Below are 20,518 nucleotides of genomic sequence, written 5' to 3'. Positions count from 1 at the left end.
TTCCCCGTCCTGTCCACACCTCATCCCCACCCAGAGCCCTGCATGGCCCTGACCTACCGATGGCCATGTCCAGACTCCTGGGGGGGTTCCATGTGAGTGTGACCATCCTCCCCGTCACAGCCACCACCTGCGGAGCACCATCTGGAGGCCCTGGAACCACATCTGAAAGCCACAGGTCCGAGGTCTGTGGGTCCTTCAGGGGCTAACAGCTCCACAGGGTCCTCAAGCCTCGGGGGCAGGAGGCTGAGGACCAGGGCCCAGTCACAGGGGCAGGGGCAAGGCCAGTGGTCCTCAGGGAACTGAGAGAAGCTGACCTGGAGGCCCCTCCCTCATCCGACCCTCTCAGTGATTCTAGAAGTCAGGTTGGGGGCACAGCTGCCAAGGAGGGCACCTGTCTTACCTGTGACATAGAGGTGGGCATAACAGGCAGCTTTGCCCAGCTTGTTGGCGATGACACTCTTGTAGACCCCCGCATGCTGAGGCCCCACGGAAGGGAACACTAGGCGATGTACATCCCTGTCTGGAGGAAGGACAGTGACCCCAGGGCTGAGCTAATAAGATGCTTGGAGGGGTGGGCTCATGCTACCCTGGGGCTGGCCACTCACACCACCCACTGCTGGGAGGAGGCAAAGGGGGAAGGACAGGAGAGGCGGCAGAAAATGCGTCCTTCATGCAGCCAAAGCTGGATCCACGCCTGCACCTGCAGCCTGGCCTCATCACTGTCCTTCCGGCTCTTCAGGCCCGGCATCTTAGCACGTTCTGTGTCACTCGCTGGGGTCCTTACCCGTGCACTGTCTAGTCACTGCACCTCTAAGGGGTCACAGCCTTCCAGCTGAAATTGTGACAAGGCTTTGCTCCTAGGTCCTCTCCAAGTCCCTTCCCTATTCCCATGGCCACTGCCCTTCTGTGCCTTCTCCAGCACAGCCCGAGAAAAGGCCACAGCCCAAACTCCCAGCCACATTCACTGCTCCTTCCCCAGGCTTGATGCTGGTCATCCCTGAACAAACCACATGTGTTCCCTCTCCAGGCCTTTGCTTACGAAATGCCTCCCTCTGGCAGGGCATGGTGGCACACGCCTGTAACCCCAGTGCTCTGTGAAGCTGAGGCAGGAGAATTGCTAGTTCAAGCCCAGCTGGGCAACTTAGCAAGGCCCTGTCTCAAAATAAAGGCTAAGGTTGCAGCTCAGTGTGAAGGCCATGAGTTCAAACCTCAATACTGAGGGGGGGAAAAAAGCGCCTCCCTTTGGAATGCTTTCTTACCTAAGGCTTCCTGTTCCCTCAGGACATAGCTCAAGGAAGGGCAGCCCCGTGAGGCCCACCCTGCCTTGTGCCAAACCCTTGCCTAAGCTGTTCCCTGACTCCTTCTCTGGGACTCCAGCCCTTTTGCTTCACATCACAGGGCCCATGCTGCTTTGCAGAAGGGAGGGGATCCTTCCTCTTTATTTTTACGAGTTATAGCTCCTGTCTGGCTTGTTCTCTTAAAGACAGGTCTGCTTGGTCCAGATCTGCTTGTTCCACCCGGAACTCAACGTCTTGCCTGCAGAACCCACTTCATTATGTTATAAATTATAGTAAGATTTCTCTGCCCTGCCCCCACTCCTAGGTTTCCTCTTCCACAGCACCCTCTGTGCCCCACCCCCACTCCTAGGCCCAACCTATGCCAGTACTTGACCCCTCCCATCCTTTCAACAATGCTACAGAATTATCCCAATGACCAGTGTGAGGTCAGAGACATTGATTGACTTGTCCAAGGTCACACAGCTAATAAATATGAAGCCATTGCCTGAACTCACTTCCATCTTAGTTCCATTCCAAAGCTTTCTCCTTACACCCTGCTCCCTGCATGATAAGGAGGCTGTCTCTGGGGAGGACAGGAAGAGGAGGAGACCTGCAGTGTCCTCCTTCACATCAGGAATGTCACCAAACACCCCTCCTTTCTCTTAGCAGTTATCTCTGCATAGAACAGCCACCCATTCATTTATCTCTGCTCACAGCTATTTATAAGGGAGGAAAAGACAAAAGCTGCCAGTGACCCCAGATACAGGCTGAAGCAGCCCCACCTGGGGCCTCAGAGCAGATGGGGAGACAGGGAGGCCTGGGGCTGAGGAATCTCAGCTGTGGCATGGGACCGAGGACAAGGGTCATAGCCGAGGTGGCGGCACCAGAGTTGGGTAGGGTAAGGAGATTGGGACATGGGTGGCTAGGAACAGCCTTTGGGAGATGGAAATGAGTACAGCAGTCCTCACTTGCTTTTGAGCAAGTCCTTATACCTCTCTAAGCCTCAGTTTCCCCATCTGTAAACAGGGCTAGGAGTATCTACCCACAGGCCTGCAGAAGGTAAGATCATCCACATCAAGTTGTTAGCACTGAGAATCTGGTACTTAGAAAGCACTTTAGGGGGACCTTGGTCACTTGCAGCTGTAGGAGGAAACCATCAGGGGTAACAATGTGAGCATGCCTTAAGGGAGGCAGGAGGAACTCACAGATTCAGATTCTTTCAAGAATGCAAGAGAGGTGTTCCCTCGGAACAGGCCCCAAGCCAGGAGGACACCAACCCAAATCTGTACCTCTGCACTTCTCTGGCTCTTTCTTTCTTATTTGCTATTTGTTCACAACGCTGGACAAGCATCCTTTCCCGGCCAGAGCCGGCCCACCCCAGCCCTTCCTGACCTCCCTCTGGAACATGGGTAGCGCTGTTTCACCCCAACAGTGAGAATGGCCCAATAACAAGAGCAAAAGACCTAGACTCTGCTGGCCACCTGCAGGCCCTACTCTTGGTCCTTCAAACGTATAAACTGATTTCGTTCTAACAGCTCCATTGTAGCTCCTTACTATACTCTTGGTTTCAAACGTATAAACTGATTTCGTTCTAACAGCTCCATTGTAGCTCCTTACTGACTGTCCAGGAAGAGCCACCAGGGCCACCAGCAGATGACCACTGCGTGGGCTCAAGGAGGAGTGCAATGACTTCACAGACCCCGAGACCTCCCTTCCCCAGGAACCCCATCTCCAACCAAGCTGCAGAAAGAAAGCCCACAAGGAGCCTAGGAGCCAGGGACCCTTCCTGAACACATACACTGTGTCATGCGCCGGTCATCACTGCTCTGGATGCGGTGGCCGTTGTGGAACCAACTGATGGTAGGGTAGGGCAGGCCAGTCACCTGGCACTCCAGCATAGCCTCCTTAGCCAGTCCCACCTCCAGGTCCTGCAGTGGCCGCAAGAAGTCAGGAATGGACAGCCGTTCCAGCTCACCCTGTTCTGGCTCCTCGGGGATGGATGGCATCTTCTCCAGCTTTGAGCTGTAAGAACCACACAGCTGTCCAAGGTGCAGGGCTGCGCCTCCCCGCACAGGGCAGAGGCCCCTCAGAGGGGGAAAGGACCCTTCAGTAGCAGTGTCTACTGTAGCAGGTGGTACCTGGGCCCCGAGGCAGCTGTCCTTGGCTCCTCCACGTACAGCTGTGCAGAGCAGTGGGCCTGGCCATGGGTGTTGGTGGCACTGACCGCATAGAGCCCCTCGTCCTCACTGTTCACGTGGGCAATGTGCAGGGAGTGCAGACCCCCGTCCTGCCGCAGCCGCAGGTTGTCACTCTCCTCCACCTGGTGGCCTGGGGGCAGGAGGGCAGGACTGTAGGACAGGTCCTCAGGAAACACCCCATCCTGGTCTGAACCCATGGGGGCCTCCTGGTATCTGCAGGTAGGGGTGCACATACCAAAATGAGTCCAGGAAACAGAGGGTGGTGGGGTGCCGCTGATCTTGCAGTCCAGGCGGGCAGCACGACCCTCTAGCACCTCCACATCTTCCAGCAGCCGGGTGAAGAGGGGCGCCAATGAGGGCCGCACAGTCAGCCGGGCACTGCAGGTCAGTTCCTCTGCAGGGGAGGAGGAGGCAACAGTGGACAGGGAAGGCACTGCAGGCCCAGGCACCTTATCTCATAGATCCTGTCCAAAATGAGGGTGCCTAGGCAGAGCCCTGCCAAGGCTCTGAACACAGGGGAGCCAGTGGACCAAGATCCATATATACACCAAGTCTTCTCGGAAGGTAGGGGTCAGTAAGGGCAGGTGGGGTCCCCACAGCAGCCCAGGGCCTAGCCCAGCCTTCCCCCTGACCTCACCCTCATCCTAGAAACCAAGCCACTGCCTTCCCCTGGCCCCAATCTCAGAGCTTTTCTCTGTACCTAGCATACCCATACTCCTTCCCACCTGTCCCACAACCACAACACACGCCCCTTGGCTCCACTCTGACCCCCAAGAAAAACTCTTCTGGAGGAGCTAATAGCCCCTGGGCTGACCCAATGATTCTTCTCACTCCCTAAGCCTCTCCAGCTTCATGACGTGGATTGGCAGGTGCCATCATCTTTGTGCTTCACGTGAGGACAAGGCCAGGTCCGAGATGTCATCAAAAGTGGCAGCTGGCATGAATTAGGTGCCACCCTTCAATCAGGTGCCATGCTTTGTTATAACACTGGTTATCTCACTAATCCTGCCTATCTCCCTACAAAGAAGGAATTAGCATGATTCTTCTTTTTAACAGATGAATAGTCTAAAGCTCAGACAGAGGAAGTGACTTGTGCAAAGGCACTGGCTGGGAATTTGCAGGGCAAGAATGGGAGCCCAAGTCCTGGTTTGTTTTCTACATCTCAGGGGACTTGATCGCTCATGCGAACAGGAGGCATGAGAGCAGCACTTTCTTTTTTGGTACTGGGGATTGAACTCAGGACCTTGTACTTGCAAGCCCAGCGGCGGCGGCACCACTGAGCTAGCTCCCCAGACATGAGCACAGCACTTTCTATGTCAGGTACTCCTCTAAGTGCTATGTTTGGGCTGGTGAACTGCAGTACCTCTCACCCCACTGCACTTCCCCTTGGAGTTAGAGACCCATTTCTTGGGCATCTCAATCTGCACCTGGCTCTTGCACCTCGGGTGCCCTCCCTCCTCTCTCAGACATTCACTGCAGCCCAAGGGCCTGAGTGAGTAGTTACCTTTGGCCGTGCTGAGCTTACAGGTGTAGACACCACTGTCGTCCTCATGCACAGAGGTGAGCAACAGCTTGCATTTGCAGCCATCAAAATGCATCTTGCATTTGAACAGCGCTGGCTGCAACAGGCGGCCACGGCACAGCCAGTCCACCTCCACGTCGGCAGGACCTGCCACCAGGCACTCAAACAGCGCCATCTCCCCGGCCCCCACGTCCACATCCTGCAGGGGGGCCAGCACGGCCAGGGACCGGCTTTCAGGGTGTGCTGGGGGGAAGGCAGCCACAGGGGCACACACAGAGCAAAGACGCACAGGGTGAGGGAGACACACACACGCATACACAAAAGAGAGACAGACACAAAGAGAGAGATGCATTTTGTTCCTCTGGAGACGGGGGAAGCCCACCCACCCATCCAGAACAGTAAGGAGCCCTAGCTCTGGCTTCGAGATGTACCCCAAGCTGGCCCAGGGAGGGAGAGCTCATGGGTGGTGACAGGGAACGGAGGGAGGGGCACCAAGAGGGCCACACGGAGGTAGCGACGCAGGCAGAAAAAAAAAACACAGCACACCAGCTGGGTACAAACTGGACTTTATTTGAGCTTAGAAATAGTGCTTCCAAATACCTCCACCCCCACTACGGCCCCATTCCTGCAGCAAGCCTGGCTAACTCCCTCATTCCCAGACAGAGCATCTCCCGCCCTGACATCCAATGAGGGAGCCCCTGCTGGGCCCTAACCCAGCCAGGGTTTTTGGTCCCCTGTGGAATAGAAAGAGCCATTTGAAACCCTTTCTGGAATGGTCAGTGTCCTGTCCCTCCTAGTGAGCCCCTCCCCTCCGGGCCCCTCCATCCTGTGGGTGCCATGCCCTCTCCCCTCCTGTGGTCGCACTCCACCTCAGATCAGAGGCATCTTCCCTGACTGTCACAGACACACAGACAGACAAACAGAGAGACAGACAGTGGCCTGCAGCAGCGTAGCACATGCACTCGCTTGGTGCTCCCCACAGGCTTGACACCCCTCCTGGCCAGCCCTTCCAGCACTCAGTCCACCTGGGGGCCTCCCAGCCACGTGTCCATTTGAGGAGGGAAGGTCTGCAGGGGCCCGTGGGGTACCCTGGGGTGCTGCATGGGGAGGGGAAGGGGGGGAAGGCTGGGACTGGTCCGGGCCGGCAGGCCGGCTGGGTCTGTGGGCAGGAGGCAGTGAAACACAGCGAGGTCCGAGAGGTGCCTGAGACAGGGGTGCAGCTCGGAGGGTAGCAGGGGGGAGCGCAGGCGGCCCCCTGAGCTCACTCGCCTGTATACAGACAAAAACCTCAGTCAGCAAGCGGCAGGTTAGTGCAGCACACGCACACGCACGCACACAGGCACGCGCACACACGCACTGGCACACAGACCTGGCTAGGGCCCTTCGGGACACGGAGCTGCCTCTAACACTGCAGGCAGCACTGCCGCTTTCAGCTCCCCCAAGGCCAGGCCTGGGATGGGAGGGCCATCGGCTAGCCAGAGGCCGGGTCCCTCGGGTTCTTGGGCAGCAGAGACCCAGGGCAACCAGGGGAGAGACGTTCACAGGCATCAGGAGCACCCCGAAGCCTGCAGGATGTCGGGAGGAATCCCAAAGAGAAAAGCATCAAGACATGGGTTAACACAGAGAAGCGAGGCAGAGCTGGGCCCTAGAGGAGGAGGAGCAGGCCGGGGGTGGGGACTGAAGAATAGATACCAAAGAGGTGGCAACCACAGGAAGGAGAGGCACCAGGGTGCTGAGGCAGGTGAGGGCTGGCAGAGGGACCATGACTGTAAGTGCCAAGGGTTACTCGGGACGTTCCCAGAGCCAGCCTCTGCCAGGCAAAGGAACTAAGCCTCGTGAGAGGCGGGGAGGGAAGATGGCAAAGTGAATCGCTGAGGAGAGGTCCTGCTTCTGAGCCATCACAGGGAAGGCAGAGGTGGGAGGGCAGCAACAGGCAGCCGAGAGGACAGCAGCCTGGCTGGGCCTGTCACCCCAACTCCTAAGAGGTCTCTGTGTTATGTCCCCAACCCTGAGGCGCAGCTCTCTCCACATTTTAGGGATCTGCCCACCCCAGGACTCCTGGGTCCCTACAGTGCTCCATGCCCAAATCACCCCAAGGGTCCCTCCGAACGGGTCCAGCACCTGACACTCCCACTGCACCCCTACCCGCAACCACAAGAGCTTCTGCACAGCAAAGGAAGGTAGGGAGGGCAAGGGTGCAAGAGGAGAGCGGGGAATGGGTATGAGTGAGGGGCCTGGCACAGCATGGTGACAAAGGCTTAGGGGATGTGAAGACAGGATGGCGGGCCATGTGAAGCAGGGTCTGTGGCCGGCATCAGGGGCTGCCATGATGAAACACGGGGAAAGCAGTATAGTGTAGTAAGCTAAGTGTGGAACAATTTGCTCTGTGGATCTGAGCAAGTTGCTTCCTCTCTCTGGACCTCAGTTTGCTCAACTTTAACATAAGCAACTGGACTAGGGGATAGCCCAGCCCTTGAGAGTGTGGCATCCTGTGACCGAGGTTGTGTGAGAGCTATGGGTAGGTGGGCATGGGGCCAGGTGGAGGCCGTGAGGGTGTGAGGCTCTCACCTCGGACCTCCAGGCGGGCCTCACACTGCCGAGCGCCATATTCATTGACTGCTTTGCAGGTGTAGAAGCCAGCATCGCCACGCTCAGCTGCCAGGATCCGAAGCTGGCACAATCCACCCTCCGCCTCCTCTGCGAAGCGCCGCTGATCTGGACGCACGGGCTGGCGATTTCTCAGCCTGTCAGAGACAAGAACTCAGCCCAGAGCCCCGGGACCTGGCCTGCAGGTGCAGCAGAGAAGGACTGCAGAGACACGCAGGTCTCTCATACTCCACGCTATTCACTTGCTCCCCAAACCTGTCCTACTAACCAGGGCACCCAGGGGTTGTTGAGCGAGATCTTCACCCTGCCTCTACCACCATGCCCCTCCAAGAACTTCCAGAACACAGAAGCCCACCTGGGTCTCGGCTTAGAACCACTGCATTTGGAATAGAGCCTTGCTATTTAGCTCTGAACTGTTCTTAATTTTCCCCATCTTATTGTTATTTATCTATAATGGAAAGATAGCTTTTCTGCTTCCCAAAAGGGCTATGAATTTACAATGTTGAAAATATCACAGTGGAAACCAGACAATCATTTAAAAATGAACAACAGAACCCAAACCAACAGGAAAACACACTGAGCGGTCAATGTTCCAGGCCCCCAGGGTGAGCAGGGCACCACAGCTGAGACCCACATGTGACTCTGGGTTTCCAGGAACTCGGAAACAAATTGTGATGACCAGGCCCAGCACAGAATTGGGCACAAAGTGGGCCTCAAAAGTTACCCTGCCATCCACTGTGAGGGTAGGGTAAGAGGACTTCTGGCTACTCATCCTAAGTGGGCAAATGTGAGACCATGTATTATCAAACCCCTCCCCAGAAGAGGAGGCTCTGAATGAGCCTTGAGCACCAGCCCAGGGACAGGAGTGTATAGGGGAGTGCTACCTGGGACAGGCCCTGGGAAGTCCTCTAGGGCTCCACTGCATTCCAGCAAAGCCAGCTCAAGGGCCCAGGCTGGGGTGGGGTGCTTGTGGGGGGTGAAAGTGGCTGCTACTCACCAGGAGACCACAGGTTTGGGCTCCCCCTGCACACGAATGCTCATGATGACATCTTGGCCTTCTCTCACTGATTGATCCATAAGTGAGACCTGAGGGGGACCCCGGAGCATGAGGGGTGACAGTCAGGGTATAGCACTGGCTCCTGGGGTTAGGGAATCAGGGGCAATGGGCTCTTCCACACTGAGGGTGGCTCTGGGTAAGAAGGGTTAAGGGGGCAAGGTTCCAAGTCTTGCTGGAGCCTAAGCATGGGCCCAAGAACAAGGGAGCAGACAAAGGAATGGGGGCCCATGGGGGTTTGGGCACCAGCCTCAGGGGTCTGACCTTAAAGGTGGGGGGCGCCTTGGAGCCAGTGTCAGAAGAATGGCGGTTCTGGCTGGGACTGAGCTTCATGGTAGGGGTTCGGGGCCAGGTCTCCCCAGGTTCCGGGAACTCCTCCGGGGGGCTCAGGTACTCCTCATCGGAGGTGATGGGGCTGCTGAAAGGGGATGTGGACCCACCTGGAGGAGAGACAGAGGGGATGCCAGAGGAGGAAGTGGGCAGAGAGAGCGAGCCAGCAGGCTGGGCTATCCCCCAGGGCCCAGAGTGAGTGCAGGTAGCTCCTGCAGGCCTGGCCTGACTTCACCTCCTGGGCTTTGCTTGCTCGCTGTGTGACCTTGCCCAGGCGCTTCCTCTCCTCGAGCCTCTGATTCCTCATCTGCCGCCGGCTCTGCCAACAGTTACCCTGCTGATCCTCTTGGGAGGGGACATCACCAGGAATGGCCTAATGCAAAGGACTTGGCCAGCAAAGAGGATTAAGGGAGACCTGGAACTCCACTGGATCAGGGCACCCACATTCCTGGCATGGACTGGGGGCCCAAACTATCAGTCATAGACTTCTAAAGCAGGTGGTCTCATCTCTGGAACCCCAGAGTGGCAGAGCCCAGACATTCATTTCTTAGGAGAGCTGGGTCTGGTGCACAGGGACACACACCTCAGACAAGCCCGATTCTGACCTTGATCCAGGGCCAATGAGGCAGCACTGTCCAGCCTGCCCTTCCCCCTCTCCTTTCTCAGCTTCCTGCCATAGACACCGCAGGGCACCTGTTGGCCCTAGCCCTACAGAATGGACCCCAAAACTCTCAGGAGATAGGAAAGTTGGGGTCACCTACAGAAAAGGGAAGCCTTAGGAAGAAGGGGGGCACCAGAGTCTGCCTTGGAGGAGGGGAGTCCCCAGGGCCCTGACGCCCTCCCCTGTAACTGGCCAGGGGCCCAGCCTCACAGAGCTGGCTCCTATCCGACTGCCAAATACAGACATGAATCTGCCACAGCCCCCTGGCCCCTCCTCCTGTGTTCCCCCACCCAAAGCCCCCAGAAGGACTGCACCCCAACTTACCCCGAGACTCTGCACACGGACCCCAGCCTGCACCTTCCTGAAGGCTCTGCCCTGGCACCAGGCCCTCCTGCTGCCTCCCCACTGCCCACTCTGCCTTGGCTCCCCCGGGAGCACAAGCCCAGCCTGCCCAGCCCCGCTCACTCACCGACCCAGCCAAGGCCCGGCACTTAGCTGGCCTTGGGGGAGGGGAAGGAGCCCAGAAGGGGGAAGGGGAAGGTGGGGGTGGCCAGCTAGAGGCTGGGTGGCAGGCAGGCAGGCAGGCAGGCAGCACTGGGCTGGCTGGGAAGGTGGTGCCTGCTGAGACCACAGGCAGCCGTCAGGAGCAGAGGGAGAGCGAGGGAGGGGCAGAGCCCAGCCTAGCTGAATTTAGCTCATTCCCAAGCAGCAGTCTGCCTTTCCTCTCCTTACAACTCTGACACTGACAGGAGCAGGGCCTCTCCAAAGGGCCTTGACTCCAGGTCTTTTGGCCCAGAAGAAGATAGGAGTGGGCTGGCACTGCATTGTAGTATCCAAGACTCTAGCCTGACCCATCAGGGTCAATAAGTCCACCAAAGGAGGTGCCAATGGCCAATGCCCCTACCTGTGCCTTGTCCTGATCAAACCACCAAGACCCCAACCTGGGAATGCACTGAACAATCCCAAATAGTATAGAGCCAGGCCACAGCCTGCTCTATCCAGCCCTGCAAACAGAGATCTGTTAGGACCTTCGTTCTTCTTCCAGAGATGCCTCCTCAACCTAAGGGGGCCCACAGCACCCCTCTGCCAACTGAGTCCTGCAAAGGCAGGTCTGGCCCGGCAGCCAGCCCAGGACATGAGCCTGTGCCTAACCCTCCCAAATGTTCTGTGGAGCACCTTCTGGCAATTTGCCCTCCTCCCATCAGCCCCACCAGGACCAATGATGAGGAACGTGAAGGCTGCTTCATCCCCAAAACCCCCTGCTAACTGGCACCCATTGGCATCCGGGCTGAGGAGGGGGTTGTTAAGCAGGGGTCACATGTCCTTCTCCTACCTCCCACCCTCTCACCCCCACCAGGGGCCACATTCTCAAGCTATGACCTGCGTTTCCCAGCATTGCCTAGGAAGGAGTGGTTGGGACCAGGCAGAGGAGGGGCCCTCCATTTGGGCTGGCTGTCTCGAGGTTCGGGTGGAGAGGGCCTCAGGGCACTTGGTGCTGGAGGCTTGGGCCCTATCTGACTCTGAGATAGTCCCCTTGGAGCAGGGACGCCTACTCCAGGGTCACCTCCAAGCTGGACAGTGGCTGGGGAGCACAGGATTGGCCAGGTTGGGGGAGGGGGCTCAGAGACCCCTGGCGGCGCCTGTGGGAACAGCACCCCAGAAACATGTCACCCAGCAGCCCAAGTCCTCAAGCCCCTGTGAGACAGGAACTGTCAAGGCAGCCAGGCAGGAGGCTCAAGCTCCAGTGGCAGAACCAGGCCTCCTTGAGACAAGACCCTGCCATACCCCCACACTGTGTTCCAGAAGCTTGATGGAGGAGTCCAGGGCTCCACCAGGCTCTGGTGCCACCTATTTGTCACTGTCTCACTGTCAAAACCCTTTTTATAGACGGTCTCTAACATTCCTGCCCTGCTCTGCTCTGCCCACAAACCTGGCTCAAACTAGAAGTGGTCACACCATCCAGGAAGTGGGGAGCGGGTACCCCCAAACCTACACCATGGAAAGACTACCCCCTCACAGTTGTCCCCCACACCTCTACGAAGAACCTATCTAACCTTCCTGCATTGCTTCCTGGTCAAACCTACTTAAACAATATACTGAACCATCCTTCCCCAGACCAACAAGCACATCCGGTTGGTCCCAACATCCCGCCCGTCTTGCATCCCCTGCCATGTTCTCATCATAGACAGCTACAGCCACCTGTCAGTATCTAGCAGATGAGAGGCATCACACAAGGCCTTTATATCAGGACTTTGAGAATGATCCTTGAACCACCCACATCAGGACCAGCTTGAAACTTCTTGGACATACAGATTCCTGAGCCTTATCTGGCCTGCAAAATTAAGACTTTCTGAAAATTTCAAAAGCACCCAGGTGATTCTTATGCATATGAAAGCTTAGGGACTACTGCCAATTCTCAAGGAGAATGACCATAAGAGATGATTCCACTGAGTCTCAAGCACTTGACCATTCTACCTCAGAGCAGGGCTTTGGACAGAGGGCTGACTCCACAGTCCATGTGCTTCTAAATTTCACCAACAGGCTTCTCATTTTCACCCAGGTCTCTTAACTCCTTGGCAGTGACTTTCGGACTTTACTGTATATTGGAATCACCTGGAAGGCTATCCTTAGTCCGCAGACTTTTGGGACCCACCCCCCGATTTTGAAATTCCATAGGTTGGGGCTAGAGTTCATAGTCTGGATTTCTAATACAGGCCAAGAGAATGCCAGTCGGAGGGTCACACTTTGAAGGTCATAGCTCCCTGGTCTCTTCTGTCATCCCACACTCCACTCTTAGGCACAGACTCAGTACCCTTTGCAGCCGTGTGTCCTGACTCCATGTGTTACGCAGGTTGCTCCCAGAGCTTGGAGCTTCTGAGGCTCTCTGAGCCTACCACTGCCTCACATCCACTCATGGCAGTACACGCTGTCCTCACTGTCTGTGCGTGGCTGCAAAGGTTAAGGAGTGAAAAAGGCAGTCATGTCCTCAGGGGCCTTTGGCTGGCAGGAAAGGCAAGCCAGATACACAGAGCAAGAAGGAATGAGTGACAAGGTGGCATGAGAGGGGCAGATAAAATGGTCACAGGAGTACAGAGGGCTAAAGATGAGTTTTTGCTCAGGGAAAAAGAGGAAACAGAGAAGAGGTGGTGTTAGCATTTAAAGCAGGAAGGGAAAAAAAAAAAAGGAAAAGTAGTCCATGCAGAAGAACTTCCACAGACAGATGTTCTGAGGCAAAAAACACGTGCATGGAGGCTCACTGTTCAACTGTAGGGTGACACATCTGAGTGAAGGAAGAATTAGACATCATAATGTGACAGAAGATGCCTTTTGCTGCTCTGGCCACTCTCGGGGCATCCTCAGGCCTCTGCTGGCCCCTTGGATCCAGGAGACGGAGAGCAGCTGAAGGTGTGTGGCTTTTACCCTGAAGGCCAAGAGTGGCTCCCCCTGATTTTGGTAGAGGAGGGGGATATGAGGAAATGGCCACCACAGTGATCCCACCATGGAAAAGTGAGGAGAAAGGAGGGCACAGGCCCCAAAGATGTGGGAGTTTCCACAGGATGCTGACATGACTATCTCCTCAGGACGAGAAGGAGAACTGTGCTGAGAATGGTTCAGGTTTAAAACGTATGAAGCATCAGACAGAATGTCACATGATCAGCCTGGCCTGGCCAGGCAAGTGTTGAAATTTCCCACGTATGATTATACTGGGTTGCTCCAGGCTAGAGGAAGTGTTTGCACCCACAGTACATCAGGTCCCCATTCGTGTGACAGGCTGTGAGTGAGAAATTCCACTCAGGATAACATCCTTGAAGAGTCTGCGCAGAGGGTACACCTGCTTGGGCAGTCAGTGTGGGGAGGAAGGGCTGAATTTGGTGGAGTGGACCACACCACCATGCTTTCTCAAGTGTCTCCCAGACCCCCATTAGGACGGACAACAGGGGCCGAGTGGCATTCTAATGTTCTCTCCATTGGCTGCTGCTGCTGCCATTGCCAGGGAGAACCTGCAACTATGCTACAGGTGGCCTGGAACCCAGAGCAGGAGAAGAGCAAGGCAAGGGTAGGTGGCAAAACTTTCTTCCTTTTCTTTTGTATTCATGACTCCCAATAAACAACCTCTTTTGTGATAGGGTTGATCATATGAGTGGGACTAGAATAAGCTTTGAAGCACCATGTCCTTTAGCCCAAATGTCTGTGGCTGACTCACCCCTCGCCCGACTCTTACAATTCTTACTGAGTATTTAGCCCATGAGTCAGGATGATCCTCACTTTACAGACAAGAAAACCATGGCCAGCTGAAGGCTAGGGTGCTGGGCTCAAGCACATGAGAACTGTGCCTGAGGGGAGGGCTGCAGGCAGCAGATAGGGCCCCCACATCACTCTCCTCCTGACAGCACCTAGAGGACCTCCTGTAGAGCCCACTGTGGGAGTGAGTAGAGTGTGCACAGGCCACGCAGTTGGGCAAAGAAATGGATCATGGCCATGATGGAGGCAGGGAGTCAAAAGAAGAAGCAGAAAAAGTCTTCAGTCTGTCCCACTCACAGAGGACCTGGGCAGTCCCCTCCTCACGAACACAGATGCATCTTAAACCCAAACCCCCTCAGAGACAATGCAGTGCCTAGGAATGTCTTTCTGGGAGACATGGAATTGGTGCTTCAGGGCAGGACTCCAGTCTCCAACAGGTGCCATGTTTCTAGAGCTTGGCATCCAATAGGGCAGGACATTTGTCACAGGCACTATTAAAATGCATGGCAATTAAAATGAAATCAAAGGAAACACTTGGCTCCTCAGTCGTGCTGGCCATATTTAAAGTGCTCAATAGCTACATGTGGCTGGCAGCAACTAATACTGGACAACGCGGACACAGAATACATCCATTACCATGGCAAGACCTATTGGTCAGCACTGCCCTGCAGCAATTTGCTGAAGTTTTCCCAGTACCGGTTTCCTCGTCTGAAATGTGGATATAATAATAGAATCTATCTCACAGGGCTGGATTAAGTATGATTACCCAATTGGCACTGGGGCTGGTACATAGAAAGAACTCTATTAATGCTAAGTAACTGTGTTATTTTTATCCGCTATTCACACTAAATGTAGTTTCTTGGGTGAGCTATTTCCATCACCCTAAATCACGTATTGATTGTAACATTCCCAGGCAGATACAGATGCTCAATAAAGGCTACTGGCCTGGTGCTAGCTCTGTCACAGTACTCTTCACACTTTAGTTTTCCCAGCTGTAAAATGGGAATGTCACCACCTATCAACTCCAATGTGATGTTGGTCAAAGAAAGAGATGTGAAAGTGAGAAAACTATATGGCACTCTAAAAGAAGAAGAAACTGTTGTTTAGAGATGGGGCACTAGCCACGGGTGTGAATTCAGTGGGTACTTGTGATACATTCAGCAGTGGCCAAGAGAAAAGGCACCACTTGGGTTAAGCACACTTTTCACACTCCCGAGTCAGAAGTCCCTGTCCTTGCCCCCTCCCCTTTGAAATAGTTATTCAGGGAGGAGGAGGGATCTACTGCTGGGGGCAGCTGCTGGAGCTGGATAACACCAGGCTCTGCCTGCATACCCCAGCCCCCAAACCATTTCCTGGTTACCATGGTACCCAAGCAGGAACAGATCTGTGGGCTCTCAAAAGCAACCCTGTTGGGGTGGGCATCTCAGGAACACACTGGGCTGTCAGCCCTGGTTTCCATGGCACTAGGCCTGGAGATGGGGAGATACCAAGAAAGGGCCGTAGCTCCACACAAGCCTCTTCCCATAAGACACTGCCCATTCCCTTTCTCCGCCTGTACCCTAGGCCCTCATAGCCACCCTGTGGGGCACCCTCCCCAGCTCCACTCCTGACAGACTCCAGGCCTGGAACCACCTCCTTTGCCAAAGTCTGTGCTACCACTGGTTCCGCCTACTCCGGCTGCTCTCTGGGTCCACTGGCCCCTATCCAGCCACTCTGGACCAAACAGTGCCTTGTAGGGTAAGAAAGTCACAGTGCTCCACAATGACCAGTGCTGAGTCTGAACCCGTATGCCAGTCTCTTGGGCCCTGGAGCCAGCCTGACTTACGGGGGCTGCTACAATGCCTGGTGCAATCAACCACTGTGATGAAGGCTTTCTGACTCCGCAGAGCAAAGGAGGCACAGTGATGCTGGAGCACCCAAGGACATGGGGCTAGAAAAAGCAGGGATGAAGTCATCACAGCACAATCTGAAGAAAGAAGCAGGGAAGGGGAAGACATTTCCCAGGTCCTCCTGGAAAGCTGAGCCCATGTGCACAACATCACCCCTGAACGCTAACAACATTTGTCTTACAACTTTACAGTTCATAAAGCTCATTCGCACATTCACTTTCATCTGTAAAGGTGAGAACGCTAACCTAACATTTGTCTTACAACTTTACAGTTCATAAAGCTCATTCGCACATTCACTTTCATCTGTAAAGGTGGTATAATTATCTCTGGTTTACAAATGAGGAAACTGAAGTTCAGAGAGGTTCAATGTGGCAAACAGAACTCCCAGTCAAGTGCTGACAGCTGCCATGCCCCAAGCTGCCTTCCCAAACTTAAAAGGCTCCCAAATGGCCCTGAGCCAGTATTGGGGCAACCCCTCACCCCACCTCTCACCAAATCACAGTCTAAGCCAGGTATTGACTGGTGTCTGGGAGCCAGGGCTTAGCCCCTGAAGGGAGCTGGGAGCTGAGTCAGAGGCCAGATCTCAAAGGTGATGGAAGGATGGAAGCATGTAGAGAGGGCTGGCATGATTCAGCGAGGAGGAAGCGGAGAGAGGGAGAAAGCCTCAAATGTAGCTCCTGGGAGGGATGAGAAAGCAAAGGAAGAGGACCTGCCAATCCACAAAGCTCTGTGGTGTGACCAAAGGAGCTAATGTAACATAGGGGCAGAGATCAGACCCCACCGAGACATCTCTGCAATGCAGTGGTCTAAGGCCCTGGGACCACACATGTGGGCTCTGTTGTCTTATCTCTCGCAGCAAAAAAAAAAAAACAGTGTGTGTTGTTTTCCTCCTGGCTTGCTCGGCACCCCCACCCAGTCTAACTCCCAGCCTCCTTCCAGCCCTGGCATCTCGCAGAACAATGACCAATGCTCAACTGTTCTTGCGCTGGATGCACCTGTCCTGTGTTGTCCTCAGGCTAGGTCTGGACGCCCGATGGTAAACCACTTGAGATTTGAGCTTGTGCCTTTGCCTCCTATGATACCCTCTACTCATCCTTCCCTGCCCCTGTCCTGCTGCCCAGGACCAGGATGACATCAGGCCCAGCCACCTGAATGAGCAGAACTGGCTATGCATACTGACAGCAGTCCAGCCCAGCCTGAGTCAGAGAGAAACTGGGCTGCAACCCAAAGGAAGCAGTCCAACACCAAGTGAGGTTTCATAAAAATAGAAAACAAGGCAGGCTCAGCACTCCAGGCAGGCTCACACCTCCAGAAGGTGCTCTTAGCTGCACCTCTTCAGAGCTTGGGGTTCAACAGGAGAAGCAGAGTGTCACTTGAAAGCCACTCTTTACTGGGGCTGGCCTGTCCTAGAAGAAAATGCCTTCAAAAGGCTCCTGGTGGCTGTCCAGCCCTTTGAGCTGGAAGACTCTTTATCTCAGAGATTCAAAGATAATATGCCTTCCCCACAGACCCAGCTCAGGGAATTGCCACAGGAAGATGGCATTTGGAGGCTGTCTAAAAGATAAATTTCACTGGCTGTGAATTGGCCAGCCTGGGGTATACCTTGGGAATGTGGGCCTTGCCCTGATGATAGGACCACTGAAAATGCTTTCTCTGGGACAGGAGGTGGGAGTGTGACACACAAGAAAGGATTGTACAACCTGTCTGAGAAACCAAACTCTCGGCTACACATGGGAAGGTAATCTGGGCAATGACCTCAGAACCACGAGGAAGGGTCATAGCTCACCCCACCCAGACCTGGGCTCGACGGGCTCCCTACCAGGTCTCACAGCCAGTGAGGCAGCACAGCTGGCCTGGCCCAGCTCGTTGGTGGCGGTGGCCATGTAGCTTCCTGCATCAGCTGCCTGGGCCTCCCTGAGCAGCAGGGTGTGGCGCTCACCCTCAGAGCGGAGGAGCAGTCGGCCCTCACTGCGGAGCACCGACCCATCCTTGTGCCATGACACTGCGGGGAAGTGGCAGGAACCAGCTCACCATGGTCCACAGAGGCTTGCTGGACAACTCTCACCCAGCCCTTCCAAGAAGCCAAACCACTCCTCTCCCCACCCCACAAAACTCTAAGAAATTTGCCCTCCTCCCTGGGAGGTGTGGGGGGAAGGGTCCTGAGCAATCCACTTGAACCAAGTTAAGGCAGCCCTCAGGGAGTGGATGGCTCCCCTCCTACCCAGCCCTCCCTCAAAGGATTCTGGGCAAACCACCCCCTCCCTGTCCCACATGTGCCATATCAGCCCCTCCCAGCTCCTGCCCCGCTGCTCACCTTGAGGCGGGGGGTTGGCAGTGATGATGCACTTGAGTAGCACATCAGCCCCTGGTGCCACCACCATGTTCTGCAGGGAGATCTCAAACACCGGGGCCTCCAGGGGCTCTTCTCCAGCGGATACATAGGAGTCATCTGAGGACTCTGCCGGACACAGGGGTGATAGTTAAGAGGACTCCATCTCTGAGGGATGACTGGAGCCCCGCATCCTAGAAAGCCAAGCCTCAGAGAGGCTTCTGCAAGGCAAAGCTGGGGGAGCAAATAGTCTCTTTCCGCCATGTCCTGAGACAAGGAAGAGAAAGCCAGAAGGAAGGTTCTCTGGACAGGGCAGCGGAGCCCCCACTTCATCCATAATTAGTATTGGCTTCTGGAGGAAGGTGAGGGCATGCTGTGGGTGTCTTCACATGAACCAGTCATTATATGTGGCATCACAGGCTCTGTGTGAAGCACTTGGAGCATCACAAGACTGTGTCAGTTTCAAACAGAGGTCAAGCTGAGTAGCCAAGACGTAAGTGGTAACACTAGTTGCACAGGGCAACAGGTGCGGAACTGTCAAAATATTGAGGCCATCAGACTCCAAAGAAGGAGCAGCAGAAGGACTGGCAGGGCCTAGGAATATCAGCCTTGATTTTATCCCTTCACCAGATAGTAACACTGTCCTTACTGCATACAGAGCACTGATGGGTACCCGGGACATGACAGGAAATAAGATGTGATCTATGCTTATAGAGAGCTCATACAAAGTGATAATAAAACCCCACTGTCCTGATTCTCTCTGGGTATTTTCCAACCTAGACAATCTCTAAGTTAGATAAAGGACAATGCAGACAGCCCAAAAGGCAGTGAAGATCCCAATTCTGCTGATTTCTAGCAACACCACCTGGGGCAAATGAGATAATCTTTCTGAGCCTTGGTTGTGTTATCTGGAAGATGGAGGGATAACACCCAATACATTGCAGAGCTGGCATACAGGCTGAAATGAGATAGCCTATACCCTGTGGGCCAAGTGAACACAACGCCTGGGACATGGTGGGGGTATGCAGTGATGGTGATTAGTAGGATGATGGATGGGAGCCTTATCATCCCTAAAGGCTTTAAGGTGGTTGTACTTAAAAACAAAATAATTTTGATGTAGAAAAATACAAGGTGGTAGTAAGTCAATGATACTGGCTGGGTCTCCCAGGCACAGTGGGGAGAGGTATTAGGAGGGAGAAGCAGCAGGGAGTGGAAACTAGTCAAGGATGGCTTCTTCTTCCTCTCCAGGAATGAGACAAGGTTCTGTTCAGGACGTGTAGGTTTGGGGCAGCAGCATTCTCCAGTTGGTGATGTTGCTCATTGCCCCTGAGAAGGTAGCAGACACACATAGACTGTCATGTGTAAGGACCAGTCATCTCAGAGATGCAGGATGGAGGGCATGGAGAGAGGAGGCTAGAAAGGGAGGCCAAGTCAAACCTCAGTGGCTACAGCTGGGTCAGGGGATGGTGCTGGGAAGGGAAGGGCAGAGTGAGGTCTCTTCTCCCACAGCGGGAGGGAGGGGCACTGAGGGCTCCTTAGGTTCCCACCAGTGCCTCTTCCCATTGATGAAATGTGACACAGCAGGGTCACTGGACCTTAGGGAAACTATAGCAGGCATCTGGTCATCAGTCTTGCTCACACCCCAGCTCCGTTCGGCCTCATTTCAAACATATTCGCACTCCACCTCACCAGTGGCACGTTTTGGCACAAGGACCTTCACAGTCCTCCACTGCAACCGGAGCCTGTCGGTACCAACAGCACCCTTACAGGCAGCCTAGCAGCCCCAAGCTAGCTCTTGTTCTTAAAAGCAGCCCTAAAGTCCCCCAAAGTCCCTGTCACCCAGGCATGGGGACATTCCCAGCCCTCTCGCTGCCTTACCGAGTTCAGGAGAGGTGGGCCGGACCCGGCGACCTTTGCCTTGGTTGCGGGCCCCTCTGCGGTCCCAGGGTCCCCAGGGGCCATCCTCCTCCGGCCCTCGGCGCAGCCTCTTTTCCGCTTCAGGCCCCGCCCTATTCTTCTCCAAGGTTTGGGGCACAGCAGCTCCCTCCAGGCCCGGCGTGGCCCAGGGAAGGAAGCGCACGGCCTGCGCTGGGGGCTCCCGCTTCCGACCTGAAGGGGCTTTTGTCCTGGCCTCAGGAGGATCAGCGGTAGGGGGTGGCACGGGGGTCCTGCACTCTTGGATGGCTCTGCCCCGGGTCAGAGGGAACTGGTCCCGCCGCCTAACTTCCTGCTGCGGGCCTTCCCCCGTCTCTGTCCTGCCCACCGGCCCACGGCTCCGGGTCCTCCCGGGCTTGTCCCCGGACCTGCTCGCGATGCTTGAAGGGGGTGACTGGGAGGTCGCTGGGCTCACTGCCCGCGAGGTCTTGGGGGTGGAGGGCCGGGAGAAGAGCGGGGGCTCGCCAGGCTCTC

The 20,518-nt window shown here is 55.3% G+C and overlaps 1 protein-coding gene across 1 annotated transcript in view; it reads right to left on the bottom strand.

The window, feature by feature from the left end:
• LOC104853788 (striated muscle enriched protein kinase) overlaps positions 1–20,512 on the bottom strand; it is a 41,991-nt gene extending 21,479 nt beyond the window's left edge. The window contains exons 1-12 of the mRNA XM_010611966.3: positions 19,988–20,512; positions 18,095–18,238; positions 17,600–17,782; positions 8,923–9,098; positions 8,602–8,690; positions 7,566–7,741; positions 4,980–5,240; positions 3,711–3,869; positions 3,416–3,605; positions 3,076–3,299; positions 401–520; positions 58–162 (exon numbers count right to left, since the gene is read on the bottom strand). Of these exons, the coding sequence (XP_010610268.1) occupies positions 58–162; positions 401–520; positions 3,076–3,299; positions 3,416–3,605; positions 3,711–3,869; positions 4,980–5,240; positions 7,566–7,741; positions 8,602–8,690; positions 8,923–9,098; positions 17,600–17,782; positions 18,095–18,161 (1,750 nt within the window). The 5' untranslated portion in view covers positions 18,162–18,238; positions 19,988–20,512. The remainder of the gene's footprint in view (positions 1–57; positions 163–400; positions 521–3,075; positions 3,300–3,415; positions 3,606–3,710; positions 3,870–4,979; positions 5,241–7,565; positions 7,742–8,601; positions 8,691–8,922; positions 9,099–17,599; positions 17,783–18,094; positions 18,239–19,987) is intronic.
• Positions 20,513–20,518: the final 6 nt, after the last annotated feature.

Source organism: Fukomys damarensis, unplaced genomic scaffold, assembly GCF_012274545.1.
Source record: "Fukomys damarensis isolate Sample0158 unplaced genomic scaffold, DMR_v1.0_HiC HiC_scaffold_16, whole genome shotgun sequence".
Lineage (NCBI taxonomy): Eukaryota > Metazoa > Chordata > Mammalia > Rodentia > Bathyergidae > Fukomys > Fukomys damarensis.
Note: the sequence above shows the minus strand (reverse complement) of the source record. Positions and strands in the feature narration are given on the sequence as shown.